Source organism: Eleutherodactylus coqui, chromosome 1, assembly GCF_035609145.1.
Source record: "Eleutherodactylus coqui strain aEleCoq1 chromosome 1, aEleCoq1.hap1, whole genome shotgun sequence".
Classification (NCBI taxonomy): Eukaryota; Metazoa; Chordata; class Amphibia; order Anura; family Eleutherodactylidae; genus Eleutherodactylus; species Eleutherodactylus coqui.
This window is the reverse complement of record NC_089837.1, coordinates 162,898,736-162,923,071: the sequence shown is the minus strand read 5'-3', so window position 1 is coordinate 162,923,071 and position 24,336 is coordinate 162,898,736. Positions and strand designations below refer to the sequence as shown.

Below are 24,336 nucleotides of genomic sequence, written 5' to 3'. Positions count from 1 at the left end.
GCGTACCTGTGAGGGCCGTGTGTGCGGTACATGTAGCGTACCTGTGAGAGCCGTGTGTGCGGTACATGTAACATACCTGCGAGGACCGTGTCTGCGGTACATGTAACATACCTGTGAGGGGTTTGTGTGATTTACACATAACTGGTCACATACCTGTGAGGGCAGTGCATGGTACATATAAGGTAACATACTTGTGAATTGCGTATTAGTTACAGCATATTTCTACGGGTGTGCCCGGGCTGCTGGTCTGCCATGTAATAACACTTATCGCACACGGTCCCGCGGGGTTTATGGACTCCTCCTCTGTCCTGCCGCTCCCCTCCTCCCGCCACTCCCCCCCAGCCTCCTGTACCGGTTCTCCCCTCAGGTCTCCCTCACACCCGGCGGACTCTTATCTCCCTGCTCCTCGCAGCCCGGTCAGGATGTTGCAGTGGTGAGTGCTCTCTATTACGTGTGTAAGCAGCCCCCAGCCCAGGGTGGTCTTGCCGCAGGACTGTTATATCATAACTGTGTGATACGGTGTATCTGCTGAATTTTCTTTATAAAGACATATTAGATGCCCCGCTGGGAGCTGTGCCTGGGTCTCTGTGCCGCGGTGTGTAGATCGGTCCATGCGCCGGCTGCTGGAGAGAAGCGGGGATCCTCCTGGAGCCGCCGGACGGTCCGCTATTGCTGTCGCTACAGGTTTCTGTGCAGCACGCTAATAGCGCGGCGGGGCTGCCCAGGCGCAGGGTGCAGATTTAGTGATACAGTGGAGATTTAATAGCAGTCCTATGTAAAACCACTGATGAGTGTTTGTGCAAAACGATCGGTTGACGGGAAAAAGAATTATTAGGAGAAAGAACGGCATGTCGCCTGTGTGGGTCTTGTGTGTTGCAGCCGATCCCCCCGTCTTTACATGTATAGGGGGGGGGATTATATACTGCAGGTCCGCTGCATATACTGCACTGAGCTCCTGCTGCAGGTATTTAGCGTTTTGCAGATGGAAACATTGTAGCAATTGACTAAAATGAAAGATCCGGAAATTTTGCAAATTACGGATGAATGAATTCACATGACTGTAAATTGGGAATCGGAGACATTACTGGGAGGGGGACCTGCAACAACCTAATTCTTAGCTTTCCTCCCCACTACTTACACTGCTCCGGGTCTGATGCAAATCTTCAGGCACAGTCGCCCTTTCTAAGTATCTGTGTAATATAATGTGTTTAATAATTGTATGGAGAGTGATATGTCTGGAAGAAGACCACTTGCCACTATCCTTATGTGTAGCTTGCTTAAAAGATTTGTTCCAAGGGGAATGGATTCGATTTTTTTCATTGTTTTAAAACACTTTTAAAACTTTCAAAGACCCTTGCTTTAAAACATTTTCTCAATTTCAAAGCTGGCCATACACATGAGATGGCTGAAGGAGCCTTCCCCCTACAACGATTTCCCTGGACTCCTACCATAAATGTGCACTCTTGGCTAGTGTACAAGTTTATTTCAATGAGGAGAGGGGGTAAGCTGCTGACAGACACCTCTAGCCGTGGTTTATCTCCAAAATCAGTGGTTTTGGCCAACATTTATCTTGTGTATAGCCAAATCTACCGAATGATCTTTGTGGTCAGCTGTTGTAAAAGGATACATGTCTAATAGTAAATAACAATGATTCCTATCAATACAGATTTTTTGACAATTAAAGGGGTATTTCCACACGGCTTTTTATGTCCATAAGATATACCATAAAAGTCTTGATAGGTGCTGCTTGCAAAGATCGGACCCGTACCCGTCTCGAGTTGTAGCCCCGCCTTTTCCCAGATCCAATTAAATACGGTGACCAGAGGTGATTGGGAATTACAGCAACAGGCAAGCAGGCTTCTCTATGCTGTTTCCATACCTCCAATAGAAGTGAACTGGAGTTGTTGAAACGCTGTAGTGCAGCAAACAAGTTACAGAAATTGCGTATCTTGCTGTGCTACACTGTTTTTGCACTTGGTTGTTACTGTCCTCCTAACCACCTTGTGCAGGGAGTAGCCCCGTCACAGCCATGTTTTGTCAAGATGGGAATAACCCTTTAACGCCCCTCTAATCAGCGGAGTTCATACAGTAAATAGTATCAGCATACTTGTTGCACTGGAGACAAGACTGTTCTATGTATGTTATACTCCATTAGATTTAACCCTGAAGCAGAACCCTGCGTTGGTTGGAAAGCTCGCATTAACGTCATGTATTTTTGTTAGCCATTAAAAGGTATCATATCTACAAGATTCCGTGGTTTCTCTTACTGGGAACAATCACACTTTACTCCATTAGTGTGTAACTGTGGATTGCTATTGCGTAATAGTAATATAAAGTAAGATAAAATTGTCACTTCTTCTTTTTTTCTGGTGATACTATATTCTGTGTTGGCAGATTTATTGTTCCCAGGGGCTATTTAATGTGTCTATTGTTTGCTTAGGGATGGAGTATAGTTGTTGGACTCTCTTGGCAACCTGTATATGTGTCAGGTTTCCAGGTCTGATAAACTGTTATCTGCGTGTAAATCTTGTCACCTGGATACAGAGTGTAATATCATGGTGATCTCAGCAGTGAGGGCTATCTAGTTAGCAATTTCTTCCGTAACAATACATTTTTTTGTTAGGATTGTGTTAGTTTAATGGAATCTGCATTATCAGCATTTATACTACGTGTGAACATAAAGATTCAAAAGAAGTTGTCTTTGAAAACTGTTTTTGTATGATAGAAGTAATTCTCTTTACAAGGGCTCAATATTGAAATATCAGCGTTATTATGCTTAGAAGCTTACAAGCACAGGGTATAATTTTACTGGCAAAATGTTTTGGCATATCTTGCTGCATATTTGCTGTGGATTTCACCCGACTCAGTGAAAGGGAAGAAATCCATGGTGAAAATCCTCAACATAAATGATTTTTATTTTTGTGTGTAGCATGTAGATGAGACTTGTTAAAATCTACAGTACTTTGCCTCTACTGTAATATGCTGCAGACGTTTTGCACGCAGATACTGTTGTATCCACTCACCATAATAATATGTAATATAGGCACAGGTCTGCTTCTGATACCAAAGGCTTGGTTTAAAAAGGGAGTTTCCCAGGGAGATTACTATTGATGACCTATCCTGAGGCTGGGGTCCCTCGCTTGGAGCCCTGATCAATCAGCTGACTGAGCCTGCTGACAGCGCCGCAGTTACACGGTGGCTGGAGCGGAAGCAGCAGAAGTTTCTCCTCCGACCTCTGTGTAGTGGCTGGCGCTTGTTATTGTAGGCACTGCTCACGTTATTTCAATGAGAGCCGTGCTTGCAGTTACAAGAGCTGGCCACTATACAGAAGTTGAAGTAGAGACTTCCACTCCAACCTCTGTTATTGTGGAGCTGTCAGTGGGTGCACAATCAGCTGATCAGTCAGGGTCCTGAGAGACTGACCCTAGGCGATCAACTAATGATTTATCCTGAGGATAGGTCATCAATAGTATTTTCCCCAGAAAACCCCTTTAAGCAACAGAAAGTTCTATTTAAAGTAGTGACCCTTTTACATGGGCTGAGAATCTCACTATCCTCATTTGCCTGAGCGATAAGGCTGGTGGCGTTCTCACCAGCTGGTCCATGTTCTAGCAGCGTGTTTAGACTGCACGATTCTCGTTGAATGTGTGCATACGTTGATTTCCATCTAGCAGCGTCTTTGCATGGACTATTGCTCCTCTACCTATGTATCAGTGTGAAATATCATTGACAATTGTTTGCTGTATAGTATATGTCACGTATGGTGAACTGCTTGTATACAGTCCTGAGATTGAGAAGAAACCATTTTTGTCTTGCTGTATATTTGCATTTGGACTGTGAGGTTTATGAGAGAACATATGCATCGGCCGTGATAGAAAAAGAGCCATGCCTAAATTTGAGCCAACAGCCCGTCGCTCTCCCACGACATCTTGTCGGAACGCAACCTGGAAATGTCAGGTCAGGCTCTGCACATTTCGGTAAGAAATTTTAAATTGCCAGATAACCCTTTTAAGCTTCAGAGCTTGCCCTTGTACGTGCAGGTAAAACTCTGGATGAAGTATGGGTCAGACCTTCCCAGTCAACCTCTTTGGTCACCTCTAAATCCTGGAACCAAATGTCAGTCAGTTAAAAGGCTTTTTTGGGACTTTTTACTTTTTTTTTTTCTTTCCATTAATGACTGACAGACAGCTGCCGAATAGCTGATTCCCAGGGCTGCTGTCACTGTAGTCAGCACAGGAAGCAGAAAGCAGCTGACCATAGTGCAGCTGCCATGGTCGGTATTGCAGCGCAGCTCGCATTGAATTCAACAGAAACTGAAGTATGGTCACCACATTCTACAATGACAGTGGCTTCCGGAATCAGCTGATTGTCAGGGGGCTGAGTGGCGAATGCCCAACGATCTATTTGTGACCTGGCAGTTATCAATTAAGGAAAAAAAAGTCCCAATATATCCCTTTAAAGCAATCACTCTTGTAGATCCTAAAGTGGGGGGAGTTTAAATCACTGAAGCATGCAGCCTCAGTGACACTCCATCAATGGCTCTCCTACTGACTTCTCTTTAGAAAAAAAACCTTGAAAAATGTCTGCAAAATTGGTACCCAAAAAACACACGAAATCATTGGTGTTCTACAAGCCCCAAAATAGTCACTCAAAGTGTGTGTGTGTGTGTGTGTGTGTGTGTGTGTGTGAAGTTTGGAAAGAGTTAGCCCTTAAAGCATCCTTCATAAGACAAATACATGTGTTAAAATGAGTAGTTTAGCAACATAAATACATTAAAAGCTATTTTCTGTGCTGAAATAACTAACGTTGGTCTTAGCGCTAGCTCCCCTTTAGGGCCCATTCAAACAGTCAAATAAGAATTGCGCCCAAGATTCTGAGGAGCAACTTGCATCAGACAGCACACGGACGGCAAGTCCAACTCTTGTTAGTGATATGGGTTAGAACAGAACATGCCGGTTTTTGTTTTCCACACTGTTTGGTATGCACTTGTGGATAGTCTATTGGTTTCATATGCTGTTCATAAAATACACAGACCGGATATACATCCATCTGAATGGGTTTCTGCTTTACATGAAGTATATGACTACTTGCATGTGCAATAGCTGTCCTCTCAGCAGTCTCTGCACTGCACATTGAGCGATTCAGTGATAGCCTATGATACTCTGTTTGTCAGAGGAGAAACGTCGCATCCCCAGTGATCAACTACTGATCTATTCTGAGGATAGATTAGCAAGATTAAAGGCCCTTTTATGCGCAACGATTATCGCTCAAAAGTCGTCCAAATGGCCGAACATAAGCGATAATCGTTACATGTAAAAGCGCGCATCATGCACTTTTAGTTTGAACGGTGGATTTTACGTCACATAAAATCTATTGTTCACACATCTGAAAGACTGAGCAAATACATTCCATTTGAATGTATTTCGCTCATCTTTAAATAGACTGCACTTTGTCCCCCCCAACCACGCAGCATGTTTACACTAGCCGCAAGGAGAACAATAGGATGTGTCAATAGCTGTTTGCACAGCTAGGCGTGTATTTAAACACACACACTGGGCTCTGCAAACAGCTCCTGGAAGTTGATTTACATACAAATAAAGGTGCTAAATTGTTAATGGCCAATAAAGCCACTTTATGCAAATATATCGCTAAATCTTGCATTCTTTTGGCTGTTTGAAAGATTTTCTTTGCGTGTAAATGGACCTTAAGGTCCTGGACATTGTCCCATTAATGTCCATGTGGAGATAACTCCATTATGTCCACAGCCTTAATCCGAGTAACTTAGAATGAAGCATGTCCATATGCTGATGTGACATTTTGGGGTACCTCCCCTTTTTTCCAGCTTCTCAGTGGACTCTGGCTGTGGACATTAAGACAAGCAAACATAACTTCATTTTGTCCACGGACAGAATACATGGCGAAGAAATGGGGTGGTATCCTAAGGCGTTGCATCAAAAACCTGTACGGATCTTGAAATGATAATGAAAACTACAGCCTATGCCACAAAAAACAAGCCCTCACGCAGGTCTCAGAATGTGACAACACGAAGACCATCTGTGTGTGTCCAAAAGTAGCAAAACCTGTAAAAGGAGGTATCTGGCACTAGCTTTTTTCCCTTTCTCCACATCAAAATCCATGCATTCTCAGCTGAAGGTGTATGAGCGAGCTGGAAAGAATAGCTGTTGGTGTAATAGTTGTGTAATAGTATGTGCAACTTTAGCCTCACCACTAAGAATGTAAGAACTAAAAGTACCTAGGGCAGTATGAACTCTGCTGCACCGTGGTATTTAGCGCTACTGGGGAGGTACTGTTTGCTACACTGTGGTATTGTTTTGGCATTTTAACCCCATGCACCCTATTTTAACTCATCATTACTTGGGTCTGCCGGAGGGCAGACTCAAGTAAGTGGACTTCTACAAATCCTTGAGGATGTGCAGCGTTTTCATGTGAAAACAGCCTCGTATCACTTTGGGAAAGAACGGGTGGAGTTTCTCCCATTGTTTTCAATGGCAGATCTCAACGCATTGCGTGCACTTTGCACATTGGGCCCCTTCGAAAACAGTGGCGATGCGAGAGCACGCAGAATGATAGAACATGCTGTGATTTGTTTCCTGCGTGGCATCAGGGTTTATATTTGTACGCCTTGCTATGCACAAATCTCGCGCAACTTTCTTGGCCGTGTGAAGACTGCCTTAGCCTGATATGGTGTGGTTAGCAAAATAATCCTGCTTTTATGTGTATGCATTATGTAACCACACACACTGCCCCACACTCATCATCATAGCATCTACTGGGTGGGCCATGGAAAAGTAGCCCAGCACCACAGTCTTATGAGAGCTGTCTAAAGGTATATTCATCATTACACTTTTATTACGCAGAGTAATCTGTGACAGCATAGAGTGAATCCTATGACCTGCTGGAGTGCAAAGTGCTCATGCTTCAGCAGATGCCATGATGAACAAACCGAGCACCAGCAGCCACATCACATATCATGTGACCAGAGGTTTGAACCAGATGTGACTTAGTTATTGTGAATTATTTTTCTGATAATAGCAGTAAGCAGAACATTAAAGGAGTTATCCAGTTATAAACTATTGGTAGCTTATCCTCGGGATAGGTCATCAATAGTAGATTGGTAGTAGCCTGTCGCCTAGGAGCCCTGCCAATCAGTAGTTCTCGGGGCCGCTGTTTGTGCTCCTAGTTGATTTTAGCAGGAAGCAGACAGCTCTGTTCCCACTGCAGTGGCGAGACTTTGTATTACACTGACCCCACGGCCGCTCTCCCTTGTTCCCCTACCAGCTTCTGCACTAGACTGTGCCGGAGCAGGGACGGGAGAAGGCAGAACGCCGGGGAGGGTGACACTCCGCCATTCTCCCTTGTCCCCTTCCCGGCTCCTGCACTGTCAGTCTCCTTGGTGCCGTCACATATTGTGACAGGGGAAGGGGGGTGGGGGTGAGGGCATGATTACAGCGCTGGTGCCGGCAGGGAAGGTCGCCGGTGGAAGTATCACTGGGGACCTACGAGCCCACAACGTGCCGGCTTGAGGAGTTGCCAGTGGGGGAAATTCAATAGATGGGGGGGGGGGGGGGGGGGGGGCGTGCACCACTGAAGTTGGAAGGGAAGAAGGTCGCCATGGGAATTATGACAGCGGAGCTAGGAGCACAGACCAGCAGATTCTGCGGCCCAGCCAATAAAGTTGTCGGCATGCAGCTTATTTCCACCCATTCTTCTGGTGGACAAGGTACAACAGTACCTCCTGCAGAAACCAGCAGATTGACCCAGAGAACAGCTGATTGGTGGAGATCAGAGGCGCCTTACCCTAGTCTATGTACAAATGATGACCTATGCTGAGGATAGGCCATCAATAGTTTGCAACTGGAAAACCCCTTTATGCCGGGTTCCCATGGGACTCTTTCACCATGGAAATCTCACGGTTTTGCTGCAGCAAAAAACGCGGGATTTCCACGGTATAAGCGCAGCTTCAAAACCCGCGGCACCTAGCCACGGATTTTGGAGCGGCTTCACCGCATGCTTTTCCATTGCATCCGGCTCTCACATAGAGAGCAGCGAAGCCACAACGGAAAAAAATACAGAAATGACATACTGCGTCCCAGGAAGCCACACCGCAGCGCTGGCTAATGCTGGCCTTGCCGAGACAGATTGTCTGCCCCGTGTGGATGAGATGTTTGACAAATCTCGTCCATATTGCTTGCTAATCACGAGATTAGCTGCCGTAGGGAAATTCTGCGGCAAATCCGCCCATTGTGAGCCCAGTCTTAGGCTGGGTTCACACTAGGCGTATTCCCGTCGGAAATCTCGCGGTTTGGCCGCAGCAAAAACCGTGAGATTTCCGCCAGGAGAACTACCGCGGTTTAAGCCGCGGCGGCTTTGCAGCGGCCCGGCCGCTCGCTGTTCCGTTGCGGCCGGCGCTCCATAGAGGAGAGCGCGGCCGCGATGAAAATAAACACAAAAAAAAAGTAAATAGACATGCTGCATATTCTGAAACCGCGGCTGCGACGGCCGCAGCCACGGTTTCCGACGGACTTACTGCAGCGGATTAGCCGTCCCGTGTGGACGAGATTTCTGAGAAATCTCATCCACATGGCTGGCTAATCCCGAGATTAGCGGCCGCGGGCGGATTTGCCGCAGCCAAATGCCGCGCGGCAAATCCGCCCTGTGTGAACCCAGCCTTAATGTTCAGTTGTTACGTTAAATAAAGAATCTGTAGTGAACCAACAAAACTGTTTAACTTCTAGATGCTTATGCCATCAGTTTACACATGCTTCTAAATCATCAGAGAATTTGCTTCTGACTGGTACATCTGTGCTGCTTCTAGATCCATTTTAATGCCGCACAACTGTCTGTAGAGGAGTAATGTGGTCATTTATAGTTTCACTTAAAAAATTCTATTGAAGAATTGATCAATAAAATCTAAAACCTTCTACATATGTTTATTGCTTCATATTTTAAACTTTGCTCTTCCATAAAAAGTCAGTCAAAAAGATAAGGAATACGTATTTGCATGTAACTAGTGAGACATGAGGAAATTAATTAGTGAGTACCAGTTTTTCCGCTTAGGTTTACTGCTGGATCACCTTATCAGGATGTGCCAGATCAATATCTGGTGTTTTTTCTCTTAAGACAAATTGCTGAATACATTAATGCCAAAAGAAAAAAAAAGTTCCGCTTTAATACGTACATTTTAATAAGGTAGAGCCTTACAAAGAACGCTTGCCCACTAAAGCAGGCTGCCGTGGATTCGGCACTCCCTGCTAGGCAGTGAACACTGTCACTAGTGATGTAGCGTACCTTGACCAGCAGAAAACAGAATACCGTCAATGTACGCTTTGTCACCGGACGTAGAGGATCTGTCCAGCTGGAGGTGAGGGGACCCGGGAGACTGCAGGAGCCAGGAGAAGATCGATGAGGTGAAGATCTGGTAAGAAGACGATGTGGGGAGGAATAGGTAAGTACAGAATTTTTTAAAAAATTTTTTAAGACCGAACCCATTTAAACTGAACCTTGTTGAACCCCACACTTTTTACCCTTCACATCTTTTCCAGCTATGTTTCAATTTGTGCTACTGCTGGCATCATTGGAGAAATAAAGGGAGTCCAAAGAGATAATGTAGTTATGTAAACAGCGTAGCAGCGCGAGCTATGCTGTTTCAGGTGCTACAAAAATGCCGTAGCTCACCGTGCTACATTGTTTGCGTAACTCCAATTGACTGCCATGGGAGTTATAGAAACAGCGTAGTTCAGGGGAGCTCAGCTGTTTGTCAGCCTACCCATTTCGTATTCAGTGGAACACCCTTTAAAGTATTAATAATGATTTGTTAGCATTTTTTTTTGTTTTGAGCCATTTAAGTTATTTTGGTGTATGTGGATATGTAATTTCACTTAAAAGTTCTATTGAAGAATAATCTACTATGGGTAAAATCTAAAAAATTCTACATATATTTACTGATTTATATTTTAAACTTTGCCCTTCCATAGAAAGCGAGTCAGAAAGATAAGGAATATGTATTTGCATGTAACTAGTGAGACATGAGGAAATTAGTGAGTACCAGTTTTTCCAGTTAGGTTCACTGCTGCATCACCTTATCAGGATTTGCCAAAGCAGCATCTGGCATTTTTTTTTTCTTTTGAAAGAGCCAAATTGCTGAATACATTAACGCTAAAAGGTATGTATTAAAGCAGGCGGTTTCTTTTTCTAAGTTAGAACCTTGCAAAGAGTGACAGTTTCAAGTAAACACTGTATGTATGATCTCATTAAACTGAACCTTGTTGAACCCTACACTTTTTACCCTTCACATCTTTCCCAGCTATGTTGCAACCCGCGCTACTGCTGGCATCATTTGAGAAATAAAGGGAGCCCAAAGAGATGTAGTATGGTCATAGGAGGAGTATAGGTAGCCATATTTACAAAGGTGGAAAAATGTGACAACCCTAAATCTCAGACCATATCTTTATAAATAAATCTCTCCCCAATACAGGGACTTGGGTAATAAGTGCCATTGATACAACAGTTTAGATGTGGTTTACAGAACATCTTGTTGAAGTTTATTCCAAGGAAATGTTCTTCACCACTAAAAATATAAATCAGCTGTACCGTGTAATTTCAAATCTCTAGTTGTCATTGTGTAATTATAGTAGTCAGGGGAGTATATACAGAACTGAGATGCGCAATTGAGCTGATAAGCACTGCTCTACATCAACTATCTCTGCGCGTCTGGTCCTGTGGGAAAGTCCCCGTCGAATGGAAGGAGGGCATCATGCTCGCCCTGTACAAGGAAAAGGGCCCAAAAACTGGATGCACTAGCTACAGGCAGATAATGCTCCTTTCGGTTCCTGGCAAGATCTTCGCGCATGTCCTACTCTCAAGGGTACAACCACTCCTGACCTCCAAGCGAAGACTCCAGCAGTTAGGCTTCACGGCAGGCCGCTCCACCATGGATGCCATACTCGCTCTTGGGCTCCTCTGCAAGGTCTTGCGTGGCATCGGCGTTCCCACATCCCTTCTTAACCTACTAAAGATATGCATCAGGGCACATCCACCAAAGTCTGTATCAGCGGTTCAACATCTGCTAGGCTTGAGACCTCGTCTGGTGTTTGACAAGGTTGCGTCTTGGCTCCTGCACTCTTCTGCAGGGCCATCGACTGGATCCTTCAGTGTATTGTCCAATGTAATGGGGTCACTCTTCCAGAGTACCACTTCACCGATCTGAACTACGCCGACGATGTTGCACTCCTGGACGTCCCATCTCACAATTTGAGAAACTCATTGGAACAGTTTGATTCCAAAGCGTACTGTCTTGGGGTTCGACATTTCCTGGCAAAAATAACAAACTGCAGAATTTAGGAGCCGACACAATCCCTTCGGACCTAGACGTAAACGACCAGAGTCGACGCCGTCAGTGAATTCGTGTACTTCAAAAGCGTTCAGCACACAGATGGGAGGGCGCTCACAGATATCCTGCGAAGAATAGTGCTGGCAGCCTTAAGATGAGGTCCCTGGATAAACTGTGGCCTGAGGCAGAACATAACACTCAGGACCAAGATTCGATTCTATCAGACCTGCGTAATTCCAATATTATTGTGCGGTTTGGAGACTTGGACCTTACTGTCGCAAACCACTGAGTGTCTGGAGTCCTTTCACATGCGATGCCAATGCCAGATTCTTCGTGTCCGTTCGTTCGACTTCATCAGAAACAGCAAGATACAGGCTTGCACGGGGCTTGAGTCAATCACAGAAATAATAAGGCTGGGTTCACACGGGGCGGATTTGCCACAGAAATTCCATCCGGAATTTCGCTGTGGCAAATCCGCCTGCGGCTGCTAATCCCACGATTATCCAGCCATGTGGACGAGATTTGTCAAAAATTTTCAGCATGTCAAATTTTTTTTTTCCCGTTGCGGCCACGCTCTTTTCTATGAGAGTGCTGGCTGCAACGGAAAAGCATGCAGCCAAGCCTCTCCAAGACCCACGGCTAAGTGCTGCGGGTTTTGAAGCAGCGCTTACCCGACGTAAATGTCACGTTTTTTTGCTGCGGCCAAGCCGCGAGATTTCGGCCGGGAATACGTCCCGTGTAACCGCAGCCTAACAAGGACACGACTTGCACTTTTTGGTCATGTTGCATGCTTGACAGAAGCTGTCCCAGCCCACAATGCTCTAACCGCAGTAATTGCTAGGAAAATCGAGAGACGACCCTCTGCCGTATGGCTGAGGCCTCCTGGTCATCCGCGGCACTCATAGTTGCAACAGATAGGCAATGATACCTCCTCCGACATCTACACTGAATGGAACAATGCTCTCGGTCATTCTTGATCGGCGCTACGGACCCTCATCGTCCAAACGAGATAACTAAACTAACTAACCAACCCAAAAGTGTGTGTGTGTGTGTGTGTGTGTGTGTGTATATATAGTTATGTTCTCTAAGACAACCTTTATAACACAAACCCATATCACCAACAGTACCTGGTTGGCAGCCATAGTTAATTCTGCTTCTCTGAACAGAACCTGATTTAAACCTGTATTGATTTCTTTGAATACATGTGAATGAGATTTCATACATTGTACCATTCCCTTGAATGGAATCGTATACATGAGCGATATCTCTTCCCCCCCCCCCCCCCCCCCCCCGCATCGCGGCGGTGTTAAAACCGCGGCATGTCATATCTTTGGGTGTCCTTTTGGATGCCATTTGAGTCATGGCATGATCTACTTTTGCATGCCCCCTCCACTTGATGACTGCATCTTGTGTGACTTGCGCTGATATCGCTGGCAGGGAGAAGCGCCCATCAAGTGGATCCGATATTGACTTAGGACTCCGACTGTTCGCCTCCATGTCTTGAGACAAGTCAAATTGCATACACAGCGCCACAATATAAATGTAAGATTTTTTTTGTTTTATGCTGATGAGCATTCTTTCTTTTCACTCGAAAATGTACATGCGCTATATGAAATTGACAGCGCTATGGTAGCACTTTAAAGGAGATGTCCCGAGGCAGCAAGTGGGTCTATACACTTCTGTATGGCCATAATAATGCACTTTGTAATATACATTGTGCATTAATTATGAGCCATACAGAAGTTATAAGAAGTTTTATACTTACCTGCTCCGTTGCTGGCGTCCTCGTCTCCATGGTGCCGACTAATTTTTGGCCTCCGATGGCCAAATTAGCCGCGCTTGCGCAGTCCGGGTCTTCAGCTTTCTTCTATGGAGCCGCTCGTGCCAGAGAGGGGCTCCGTGTAGCTCCGCCCCGTCACGTGCCGATTCCAGCCAATCAGGAGGCTGGAATCGGCAGTGGACCGCACAGAAGAGCTGCGGTCCACGAAGGTAGAAGATCCCGGCGGCCATCTTCAGCGGTAAGTATTGAAGTCACCGGACCGCCGGGATTCAGGTAAGCGCTGTGCGGGTGGTTTTTTTAACCCCTGCATCGGGGTTGTCTCGCGCCGAACGGGGGGGGGGTTAAAAAAAAAAAAACCCGTTTCGGCGCGGGACATCTCCTTTAAGGTCGAAAATTCTAGGGACAGGTTCCCTTTAAACTCTAATATTTATCACTTTCCAACTGTTGCAAAACACCTCTAAACTGTAAAGCTTTGTGTTGATCTAAGCTGTTACTTATTCAAATATTTGTGTGTGATCTATTACAAATAACACAGTGGGCGCATTTAATATAGAGAATGAGCGGTTGTGATAGAAGAATAGACACTGTGCAGTAATAATCCTTAGTTTACAAAACCTGGTCTCTGGAACCTGACTCGTGAAGAATCACTGTGGGATCACACAGGCGCACGTTCTCACATACATGTATATGATTGACAATACACGTACATGGTTTCTTTATGCTAAATAACTGCAATAGTTTTCTATGAAGAACCTATTGTGCCAAAGTGCATAGTAGAGCAGACTCTAACTAGCAATTATGTATAGATATTTGCAAATACAGTATGTAACACAGTGTACAATGACTTACTGCTGCTCTCAGGCTGGTTTCACACTGGCGCAATATGCTGCACAAATGTGTTCAGGTGAATGAGCCCTTATTCAAAAGGCACCCTGTACTACAGCCTAACACTTCATTTATAAATTCCCAGTAAAGTTTTTGTTGCAGTGGATATTTAACAACAAATTCGGAGGTCATTGTGGTGGTTATGTTTTAAGTTTGACGCTTGGTCATAAGAAACCACCATTCTGGTTAAACTAGATGTGCTAGTTAGGTTGCAGCCTCTGAAGTAATTCGGGTCTTGTGAGAGATGAGCCTCTTGATAAATTTTCTTTTGCAAAATTTTGCATACTCAGGGATTTGGGAAGTGAGTACCATTGATACAACCGTTTTAGGCTTATAAAGCATTTTATAAATATGGATTCCGAGGAAATGTTCTCTAAAAGTCAGCTGTTTCATGGAACTTCAAATTTAATTTCATTATGTAATTATAGCATTGATGAGCAAGCGTAGCACTCACATGGCTCTCATATAAACTCTAAATTGTGTGCCTATGCAAAACTGTGTGTGAGATATATAGTTACTAGAAAATACTATAGGACAACTTTTATAACACAGCGGACTCCGATATAGCAGCTCGGGTTTAGTATACCTGTAAGGGCGGCTTCACGCGGATGTGTGCACAATTGTGTGTGCCTCAGTGCAGTGTATTTGCGCTGTGGGCGAATCTCTTTAGTTATTTATTTTTTTGCACACGTTATTTAGCCTAAAGAGTTTCAGATGTGGAGGTTTTTTTTCACAGAAGTATGCAAAAAAATTCTGTGCTCAATAAAAGAAATGGAGAATGAACCCATTGAAATCAATGGTTCTATTCTCTGCATGTTGCATCGGCAAATTTTGTGCACGGAAATACTTGCACAAATACATCCGTGTGAAGCCACTCTAAGTAAAATAAAAAAAATAAAAATCTTATTTGTATAGCTCTAACTTATTCCACAGCGCTTTCAGTTTTTTTATTTAACCCCCCCCCCCCCCTATCAAGCTGGGTACTTATTTTACCGACCTCGGACGAGTGGAGGGCTGAGTCATCCTTGAGCTGGCTACCTGAACCAAGTGAGGATTGAACTTGCAACCTTCAGGTCCTGAGTGAGAGCTTGGGACTGCGTTTCAGCTAGTATTTCTACACAGTAATACACTCCAACAATCACAGGTGACGACTTCTCTGATTTGGCTACGTCAGATTGTGGTTTTCTTGGTTGAGACTACCATGAAGACTTCTTCTAGCCTCAACTCCTCTTTGCACACTCTTCACATCTAGGTGGTTCCCCATAATATTACTGGCTCCACTGTGGCCCCATTTAGTAATAGTGGCCCTCGCACCATCTCCAGTAGTAGAATCATAATTACTCCTGCTGTCTGACACTACAGCTGTGTACTGACTCCTGCTGAGAGTACAATGTGCCAGAGTCGGGGATAGAAGTCAGTCAGTTGTACAGAGTGTGATATCAGACAGCTGGCGTAATTAACTGTTTTTAGTGACAGACAGGGAGTGGAAGCAGACTGCCCAGTAAATGGTGCCATGGGGTGGTGGGGATGCTCAAATCTGGCTCAACTTCCCCAGGAGCCCTGTAACAGCCCACTCTACTGAATCTACGAAATTATCTTGTACAGAGCAAATTTCTTTTTTTAAGATGCGTACGTGTACTAATTTTTCTGGGAGACTGAAAAGTAAAAATTCAGCTGTTTTCCAAAGACCGGTCCTGGGCCAGATTTTTTTCTTTATCTGTATTCCATTTGCCTACAAAAGGCTCAACTGATCTGCACATGTGCCGGCCTGGGATCTTTCAGCATATGCTCAGATTTTGATCATCCTGGGGATGACTTTTCCTACGCCATCTACGTCACGCAGGCAGAGGGGGTTGGGTTTATGGGCCATACTCTAGGTAGCGGAGATGGTCCGGTCCGCCCACTGGACCTAATAGCATTCCAGTAGCATGCAACATGAGAAATTTCAATACACTGTTTCTAAAAGTATGATTTTTTTATTTTTTTTTTGGGAACTATAACTAAGGCTTGGAAACTGCTCTAGTTTAGTGTTCTGTCGCTGTAGGGAGTTTTATATGCTCTGAAGTGCAGACAGGTTCTCTTTTAATCCATGGGGCTTTTTACGTAGGTGTATCTAAAATATGCAGCAGGTGTTCAATTTAATATTTTTCTGGACATAAGTCTATTTAAAGCAGTGATGCAGGATACGCCCTAGGATTTACGCCGCGGGAGTGCCGCGACTAAAAACAAAAAAGTGCCTGCGAGTGATCGCAAATTTCTACAGTCTCCATTAATGCTATATTCTGCTGAAAATAGAACGTGCTGTTTTTTTTTTTTGGGGGGGGGGGGGGGGGTTCCGCTCGCGAAAATCCACGGTAGAATTCCACATGCAAGCATTGGCAGGCAGAAAGCTATTAGGTTCAATAGAACCTAATGGTTGCGGAATTCACACGCGTTTTTCCGCAGCGGGAAATGTGTAGCAATTCTCTCCGTGGGCATTCACCCTTAGGTTGACTTCTAAGGTAAAAGAAAACACATCAGTATTGTTATGACTTCCATATTATATTTATGATTCATATGATCCATGAGGGATGGAAATCTGTCTTTATCAGACCATTTTATTATACTACCTGCTACTTTTGTGATCCAAATGGAGGGGATTTTTGTTTAATTTACATTAATCATGATGGTGAACAGATTTTAGAGTTACGGGGTTCAGTGCTGGTTCTATACTGGTTCCCATCTTTCATGCAAAAACTGCATTGGGATAGAGCCTGGACTCCACTAAAAAGACTTTTCTATCCAGTGTAAAAGACTGACAGGGACTTAGACGGAGACCAAAGAGGACTGCATCTCACATTCACTCCTCTGGTCCTGGTTTCTGTACCAATGCAAAATTGGATGGAACCAGTGCTGGATTCCCAATAACATAATTTGTAATTCGCCTTACTGTGAAACGTAGACCCAGAAATCGCCTTTTTGCCTTAAAGGGGTTGTACCAGATCAACTTTATCACCTATCCCTAGGAAAGGTGGTAAAGGTCTGATTAGTGGAGGTCTCCCCAGTAAGACCTCCACTGATGCAGAGAATGGAGGTCTGGTATTCCCCATCCCTCCTCACTGTGGGCTCATGGTACTCCTTGCAGTGAGAAGATTGAATGGGGCATGGTTGCACATGCTAAGTTCCACTCCATGCATTTTCAATGGGACTACCAGAAATAGCTAAGTTGAAAAACTCAGCTATTTCTGTCAGCGCAGCCACCATTCCATTCTATGTGACATCACTGTGGTTAGATCAAGCAACACTCATTTTCTGATTTATTAGGGGTCTCCTCAGTAAGACACCCACTGATAAGGCTTTTATTACTTATTCTATGAATATGTGATAAACGTTTGATTCTGGTACAACCCATTTTAATATACAAATTCAAATAGGGTGAGATAAGCTGATGACCTCTTGAGGAAGAAAAAAATCCTAGCTTCCCTTTTATGAGGCATCTGTATATGGGATCCCTATGTACAACTTGAGTGTCGCGATGCAGTAACAAATATTTAAAAGCTCACTGCACTATGAAACAAGTTGCTTTATTAGCCAATGCAATAACTAGCAAAAGCACAAATCACTCTATTTACCTAAAATTGTCTTTGTGCTGAAAAATTCAACTTAAGTGCTGAGCATCAGGGGTCTCTTTCTTCTATTTTGTTGTCCCCTGCCTATTTGCATGTGAAGACTGTCTCTAGTAACAGAGACATAAAAACTGAACACAGGAGGGTAGAGGTGGGTCTCATGCTACCGATAGAAGTCTATGAGGAGGAAGCTGCAGAGTGAGAGACTCAGGCATGCTGCTGGAACTAGTACTAAGTGATTTGCCGTATTACTCCTACTGAAATTGCATCTACACTATTCCGTATTGCTGTTTGCTGCCCTCCAAAATGCAGTTTTAATGTGTGTGCTGCAGAGAGTTTGAAAAAATACAGCAGATTCTGTTCTCTGGCCAATGTCCAATGTATATGAGACGTAGCAGCTAATCTGTACCCACCAGCTCAGGGACAACTGAAAATCAGAGCTACAGCCTGCAGAGGGGAAAACTGTTGAAAAATGCAAGTAGTATAATGGCCAGAAATTGTGCTATTTCTAATGTACACAAGGCAGCTTGTTCTGAAAAGTCATATAAAAGGTGCTGGTATGCTTTAAATGTGCATGACCAGTTCAAAACCGTCAATGGACTAAGTTCTATTGCCTTTTACAGACTACACCAGCTATTCATTCCCAAGACACTTTGATGTTTTTTTGTTTTTCAGTTCTGCAGCTGATCAACATCAGCCCTAATAATCACTCAATTGTATTAAATAGAATAAGGCCATCATACAATCTGGAGTGTTTCCCTTTATTCTTAAGACATTTTTCGCATCTAGAAGCCTATAATAAAGTCAATATGAATTGAATGCATTGGTGAGGCGTGTCTGGAATACGGTTGAGATCACTTTGCAACCTTAGGGCTCTTTCTCGCGCATCGCGGCCGAAAATCGCACGGATGAGAAAGTCGTGGCTGAATCTTCCCTTTTTCGCCCATTTAGATTGCCGGGCTGCGGCATATATAAGCCGCACAGCTAAAGTCTCTCTCTCTCTCTCTCTCCCCCCCCCCCCCCCCCCCTCCCTTTCTTTGCCAGATGATCGCAGCAATAGAAGCTCCCATAGAAGCCTATGGGAGCTGCCAGCAAAGAGAGAAGGGGGGTGGGGTGACTTAAGCAGCACTTGCCATGCCAATTTCCCTCCCCTCTCTCCCTAGCCTATGGGAGCTGCCGGCAACGGGAGGGTGAGGGACTTCAGCAACCTGAGCTGCTGCTAAACTCCCTCTCACCTATCTTCCCCTCCCCTTTTCTGACAGCTCCCATAGGAGTCTATGGGAACCAGTTACGTATTCTGGCAAAAAGATAGGACAAACCCTATATTTTCTGGCCGCGCGTAAAGGGGGCCAGCTGTAATGCGCACCATGTGCGCTATAACTTACAATTTTACGCACCAGAAAATCAGCCATCTGAACAAATGTATTGGAATCCAGTGCCTCAGAGGGTCGAGATTTCAGACAGCGTTTTATTGCGTCAAAATAGCCACGATAAAACACTGGAGTGAGAGAGTCCTTGGGATGGGTTCACACATTCACATCTTAAAATCCACAGAGAATCCCAGCAGTAAATCCCATAGCAAATGGTGCAGATTCACTGCACATTCACCCCCTCATTCCAAGCTATGGAAATCCACAGCATACATTGACATATTGCGGATTTAATACCTATAGCACAGGTCCGTTTCCGCAGTGAATTTTCTCTTCTGCATGTGGCTGGGATTTTTCTAAAACCCCATCAACAAGGCTTGCAGTGTATTTCTGACCCATGTAAACATACTGTAAAACATCACTAAATAAACTTCTTCTACGGCTTATTCACGCAGATAAAAATCTAGTGCAAGGTTTGTGCAGTGTGAATGGATCTATTCACAAGTGATTTCTCCCCCCTCCCCATTACAGTGATGCTTTCAATGAGACCTTTAAAGACCTCGCATGCCATGCGATGAGCATGCGAGTGCGATGTTTCCCATTGAAATCAATGGGAAACACTTGCGATTAGGGATGAGCGAGTATACTCGCTAAAGCACTACTCGCTCGAGTAATGTGCTTTAGCCGAGTATCTCCCTGCTCGTCCCTGAAGATTCGGGGGGCGGTGCGGGGAGCTGCGGGGGAGAGCGGGCTCCCCGCCGCGACTCACCTGTCAGCCACGGCGGCTCCCGAATCTTCAGGGACGAGCAGGGAGATACTCTGCTAAAGCACATTACTCGAGCGAGTAGTGCTTTAGCGAGTATACTCGCTCATCCCTACTTGCGATCCCTTGACTCGTGTGAAACGTGCCTGAGGATCACAATTTCACAAAAGCAATGTGAGGCGTTTTTGAATGAAAAACTCCTCGGAACTGGTAAAAAAACAAACAAAAAAAAAACACGTTGGCAAGCGCTCGCCTGTGTGAATTTTTGAACTTCGGCTGCTCTCATACAACCCGCTTTTTACTGCGATAATCGCGACGTTTCAAATGGTAATCACAGTACAACACATCCACTGCTTTCAATGGGGCTTTGCGGACCTGCGCTCAAACGCAGTGTTTCTAATACCGCAATTTTTGAGCACACTCTGCTCTATTTTGGTGTGTTTTTATGCACCTCTTCACCCATCACAATGATGGGGTGCATTAAAAAAAACCACTGTAACATGCGTTCAAAAACGCAGCTCGAAATTCGCAATAAAATGCCGCGGTTTTGAATGCGGTGTGTTGTGACCGCGGCCTTAAGGTGAGGATACTAGGGCTACTCAGACCTTGTTAGTAGTCTCACAGTAGGGCAACCTCTCATGAAGTAATATGCTCTATATCTGCTGTGCCGCCTTCTTAAAAAATATCCCCCCTATCCTGGTCATTTTTTACACATGTCTACATAGATATTCCTGTTCTATACAAATACCTGTGTCCTTCTGCCAGGCCGCTTACAAAGCTCAGTCTGATTTCCACGTCCTATTCCCTTCCCGTTAACCAGCATTTTACTGCTCATGGAGTAGAAAGACGTCTTTCATTGCAAAGCCCCATTTAATTGCCTCGAAACTGAAGAGGCTTCTCTGTAATGTAAACGTGCCAGGCAGGGTGTGTGAGAGGCGTTCTGAAGGTGATCCGAATCATGTTAACCTTTCAAGACTCTATCCGCATACGCTCAGGAGAGCTTGCTGAGAAGAGCGCTATTCACTCCAAAATGCTACCTTACAAATTCTCACATCCCCCCACATACTAAATCTTCTCAAGGAGGGAAATAACCAGTACAAGGTAAACATTAGCAGCAGTACTACACATTCTGAACTAGTAAATGAGATGCACAGAAGCTCTTAAATTGCTACTGGAATGTTCTATCCATTTTTCTGTGTTACATGTGCTCTTGAGATTTTCAAGAGCACTTCTGTTAACACATGCTTGTGTGAAGACAATGTCATACGATCTCTATAGTTCACCGAAATCCTATTATTGCTTTAATTATATTTTTATGTCTTAAGTCTCGCCAAAAGAGCTGATTAGAGATGAGCGAACGTACTCGGTAAGGGCGATTTCGCAATCGAGCACCACGATTTTCGAGTACTTCACTACTCGGGTAAAAAGTACTCGGGTGCGCTGTGGGGCGGGGGGTCGCAGAGGGGAGTGGGGGGTAGCAACGGGGAACAGGGGGGAGCCCTCTCTCTCTCCCTCCCTCCCCCCCCACTCCCCGCTGCAACCCCCCGCTCACCCACAGCGCACCCGAGTACTTTTCACCCGCGTAGTGAAGTACTCGAAAATCGCGGTGCTCGATTGCGAAATCGCCCTTACCGAGTACGTTCGCTCATCTCTAGAGCTGATGTGTGTTAAATGGCCTCTTTCTTAAGAGAGTGCACAAACTGTTGATCGGTGTATATATACTAGAATAGTCCATTGGCTTTGTTGTGCTTAAAGTGGCATGCACATGGCAGAGTCGAATTACACCCACAGAATCGTCTCTGCCTCCCGCCGGTGACCCCGCGTACCTCTTTTCTTTTATTTCTCTGTACTGCAGATGTCCCGGCCGGCGTGCCATCAGGCATGCATCGTCCAGATTAAAAAAAAAAAGTTTTGTTTTGCCGTGCCCTTTCCGTAATTTCAATTACTGAAGGCCCGCAAATCGAACTGCTTCCATTGAATGGAAGCCCACTGCACGGAATCTGGGCTAAAATAGAGCATGCAGGGATTTTATTTTTGGCACATTGTGTCTGCAGATAAAATCCGCATGTGTGCATGGAGCAGAGGAATCTCCACGCACATCTATGGGCAAATTGAGTGCGGGATCCATAATTCAATTTGCACCCATGTGCAGGCGGCCTAATTACATAACCAGCAAGGAAAAATGGGTAGACAGTCCAGTCTAGGGTCAGGTGAGATCTTTTGCAGAACTTGTATGCAATAGTGTACAGATTTTTTTAAACAGCGGTTATCAAGTTTTATCTTTTTTTTTCCCTCTTGTACTGTTTAGTGCCAAATCTTATAATTGTATCTGATCTCTTTGCAGGAAAAGAAGAGTCTACAAAAGCGTGTGCATCACCTTCTGCTTGGTAATCATGTTGACCGTCTTCCAGAGGGGGACATCCCCTGGACTTCTTTTCACGCAAAGCAGTATGGATTCAGAGGAGCTTTTGAGTACTATGAAAAGGGACACCTATCCTGTCCCAAATGGGTTTTGGGCAGCCAAGACAGTGGAACAGATGACAACTGCTTCTGTTACTGATGCATATCCTACTGAATGGGATGTAAATTCCATCAACTGCACAGCTAATTCGAATCTTACTAATTTGGACTGGTTCAAGACAATGGAACCTAACTTCAAGCAATTTCTTCTGTACCGTCACTGTCGTTATTTTCCCATGATTATTAATAACCCACAGAAATGCAGTGGAGACATCGAACTTTTGATTGTGGTTAAGTCCATAATAACTCAGCATGACCGCAGGGATGTAATTCGTAAAACCTGGGGAAAGGAGAAAGAAGTTAATGGCAAAAAAATAAGAACTGTATTTCTTCTAGGTACTGCCATGAAGGAAGAGGAGCGAGCCAATTATCAAAAACTGTTGGAATTTGAGAACCAGATATATGGAGATATTCTACAATGGAACTTTCTAGATTCCTTTTTTAACCTAACTCTAAAGGAAGTGCACTTTCTAAAGTGGATGACTATCTACTGTCAGCATGTTAGATATGTTTTCAAAGGGGATGATGATGTATTTGTCAGCCCCAGTAATATTTTTGACTTTTTAGATGACAATAGCACACCAGACCTCTTTGTAGGAGACGTACTCTACAAAGCACGACCCATCCGAAAAAAAGAGAATAAATACTACATCCCAAGCTCCCTGTATAGTAAAAATCTCTATCCTCCGTACGCTGGTGGTGGTGGATTCATCATGGCAGGTTCTTTGGTGAAGAGACTATTCAAAGCTTCAGAAACCTTGGATCTTTATCCTATTGATGATGTGTTTTTGGGGATGTGTCTAGAAGTCATTCAGGTCAAGCCAATATTGCACGAAGGGTTTAAAACATTTGGCATTGTAAAGAATAAAAACAGCAAGATGAACAAAGAGCCATGTTTTTATCGCAGTATGCTTGTTGTCCACAAACTGCTACCTGCTGAACTACTACAGATGTGGGAACTTGTACATAGTAACTTAACCTGTTCTCGGAAAATCAATATGCTTTAGTGGACAAAGGCGGTCAGGAGAGAAAACCAGAAAAATTAACTTATTTTTTTTATAATAACTGTTTTCCTGGCAGGTTTCGGGAGAAAACACATCATAAGAGATTTATTTTCCTAGTTTATGTATACTTGTACATGGTCAATAGAATTTTGTGACTTTTTGTTAAGAGATTTAAGAGCCCTCTCCAAGGTACGATAACTTATATGCCGTGAATGAAAGCCTATTTTCAGCCCTGGCTTTATATTTCTGATGCAGAGAAGGATCATATCACACAAGACTTATCTCACAAAGCTGTACATGGGACAAACTAAGACTTAACCAAAAGGATATTTTGTGTATACATATACACTCAACACTGGGTCTAACTAACTGTAACATGGAGAAAAGCCATGCAGAGTGCCTGAACACTATTCTCTTCAATGGATGGTGCTGTCTATCCTGAGGGCTATGGGCTAGGTGGAGCTCTCCACAGAAACCTGCAGATATGTTGTACTGTGGACTCTGAAAAGCTGACTTCCAAACTCTTGAAAACACAATTGTTTTATAGTATTTATATTCAACTTGTTTTCATGATAGATCTCTATGTTGATAGGTTATTTTAATTTGTCTTTTTTTTTTTTGTTTTGACAATTAATTTATAAAAGTAAAGGTTAAATTAAAATTTATAAGCATCTCAATCACTTTAAATGCTTAATTACATTTGAAACAATGCTTTAATTTATTATAAAAATACTACCTATTAATTAGCATTATAAACTTTGTTGCTGTAACTGCAATAACCTCACTTTTTGTTAACCCCTTAGAGACCAGCCTATTTTGTGCTTTAAGGACCAAGTGATTTTCATAATTCCATTGCAAGAGGCATAACTCATTGATATAGCCGTATGAGGGCTTGTTTTTAGTGGGATGAGTTGTATTTTTAATTGCACCACTCTAGGGAACATATGTGCTGTATAACTTTTAGTACATTATTTTTTGGGGGAGAAGATGGGGAAAAAAAAAAAAAAAGTCCAGAAATTCTGAAATTTTTGGGAGGTTATATTTCTACAACGATCACCA

The 24,336-nt window shown here is 44.0% G+C and overlaps 1 protein-coding gene across 1 annotated transcript; it reads left to right on the top strand.

The window, feature by feature from the left end:
* The first annotated feature begins 340 nt into the window (after positions 1-340).
* Positions 341-23,950, top strand: B3GNT7 (UDP-GlcNAc:betaGal beta-1,3-N-acetylglucosaminyltransferase 7). The gene is made up of 2 exons (XM_066602784.1): positions 341-433; positions 22,098-23,950. The coding sequence occupies exons 1-2, from the start codon at positions 423-425 to the stop codon at positions 23,278-23,280; spliced, it is 1,194 nt and encodes a 397-aa protein (XP_066458881.1). The 5' UTR covers positions 341-422; the 3' UTR covers positions 23,281-23,950.
* Positions 23,951-24,336: the final 386 nt, after the last annotated feature.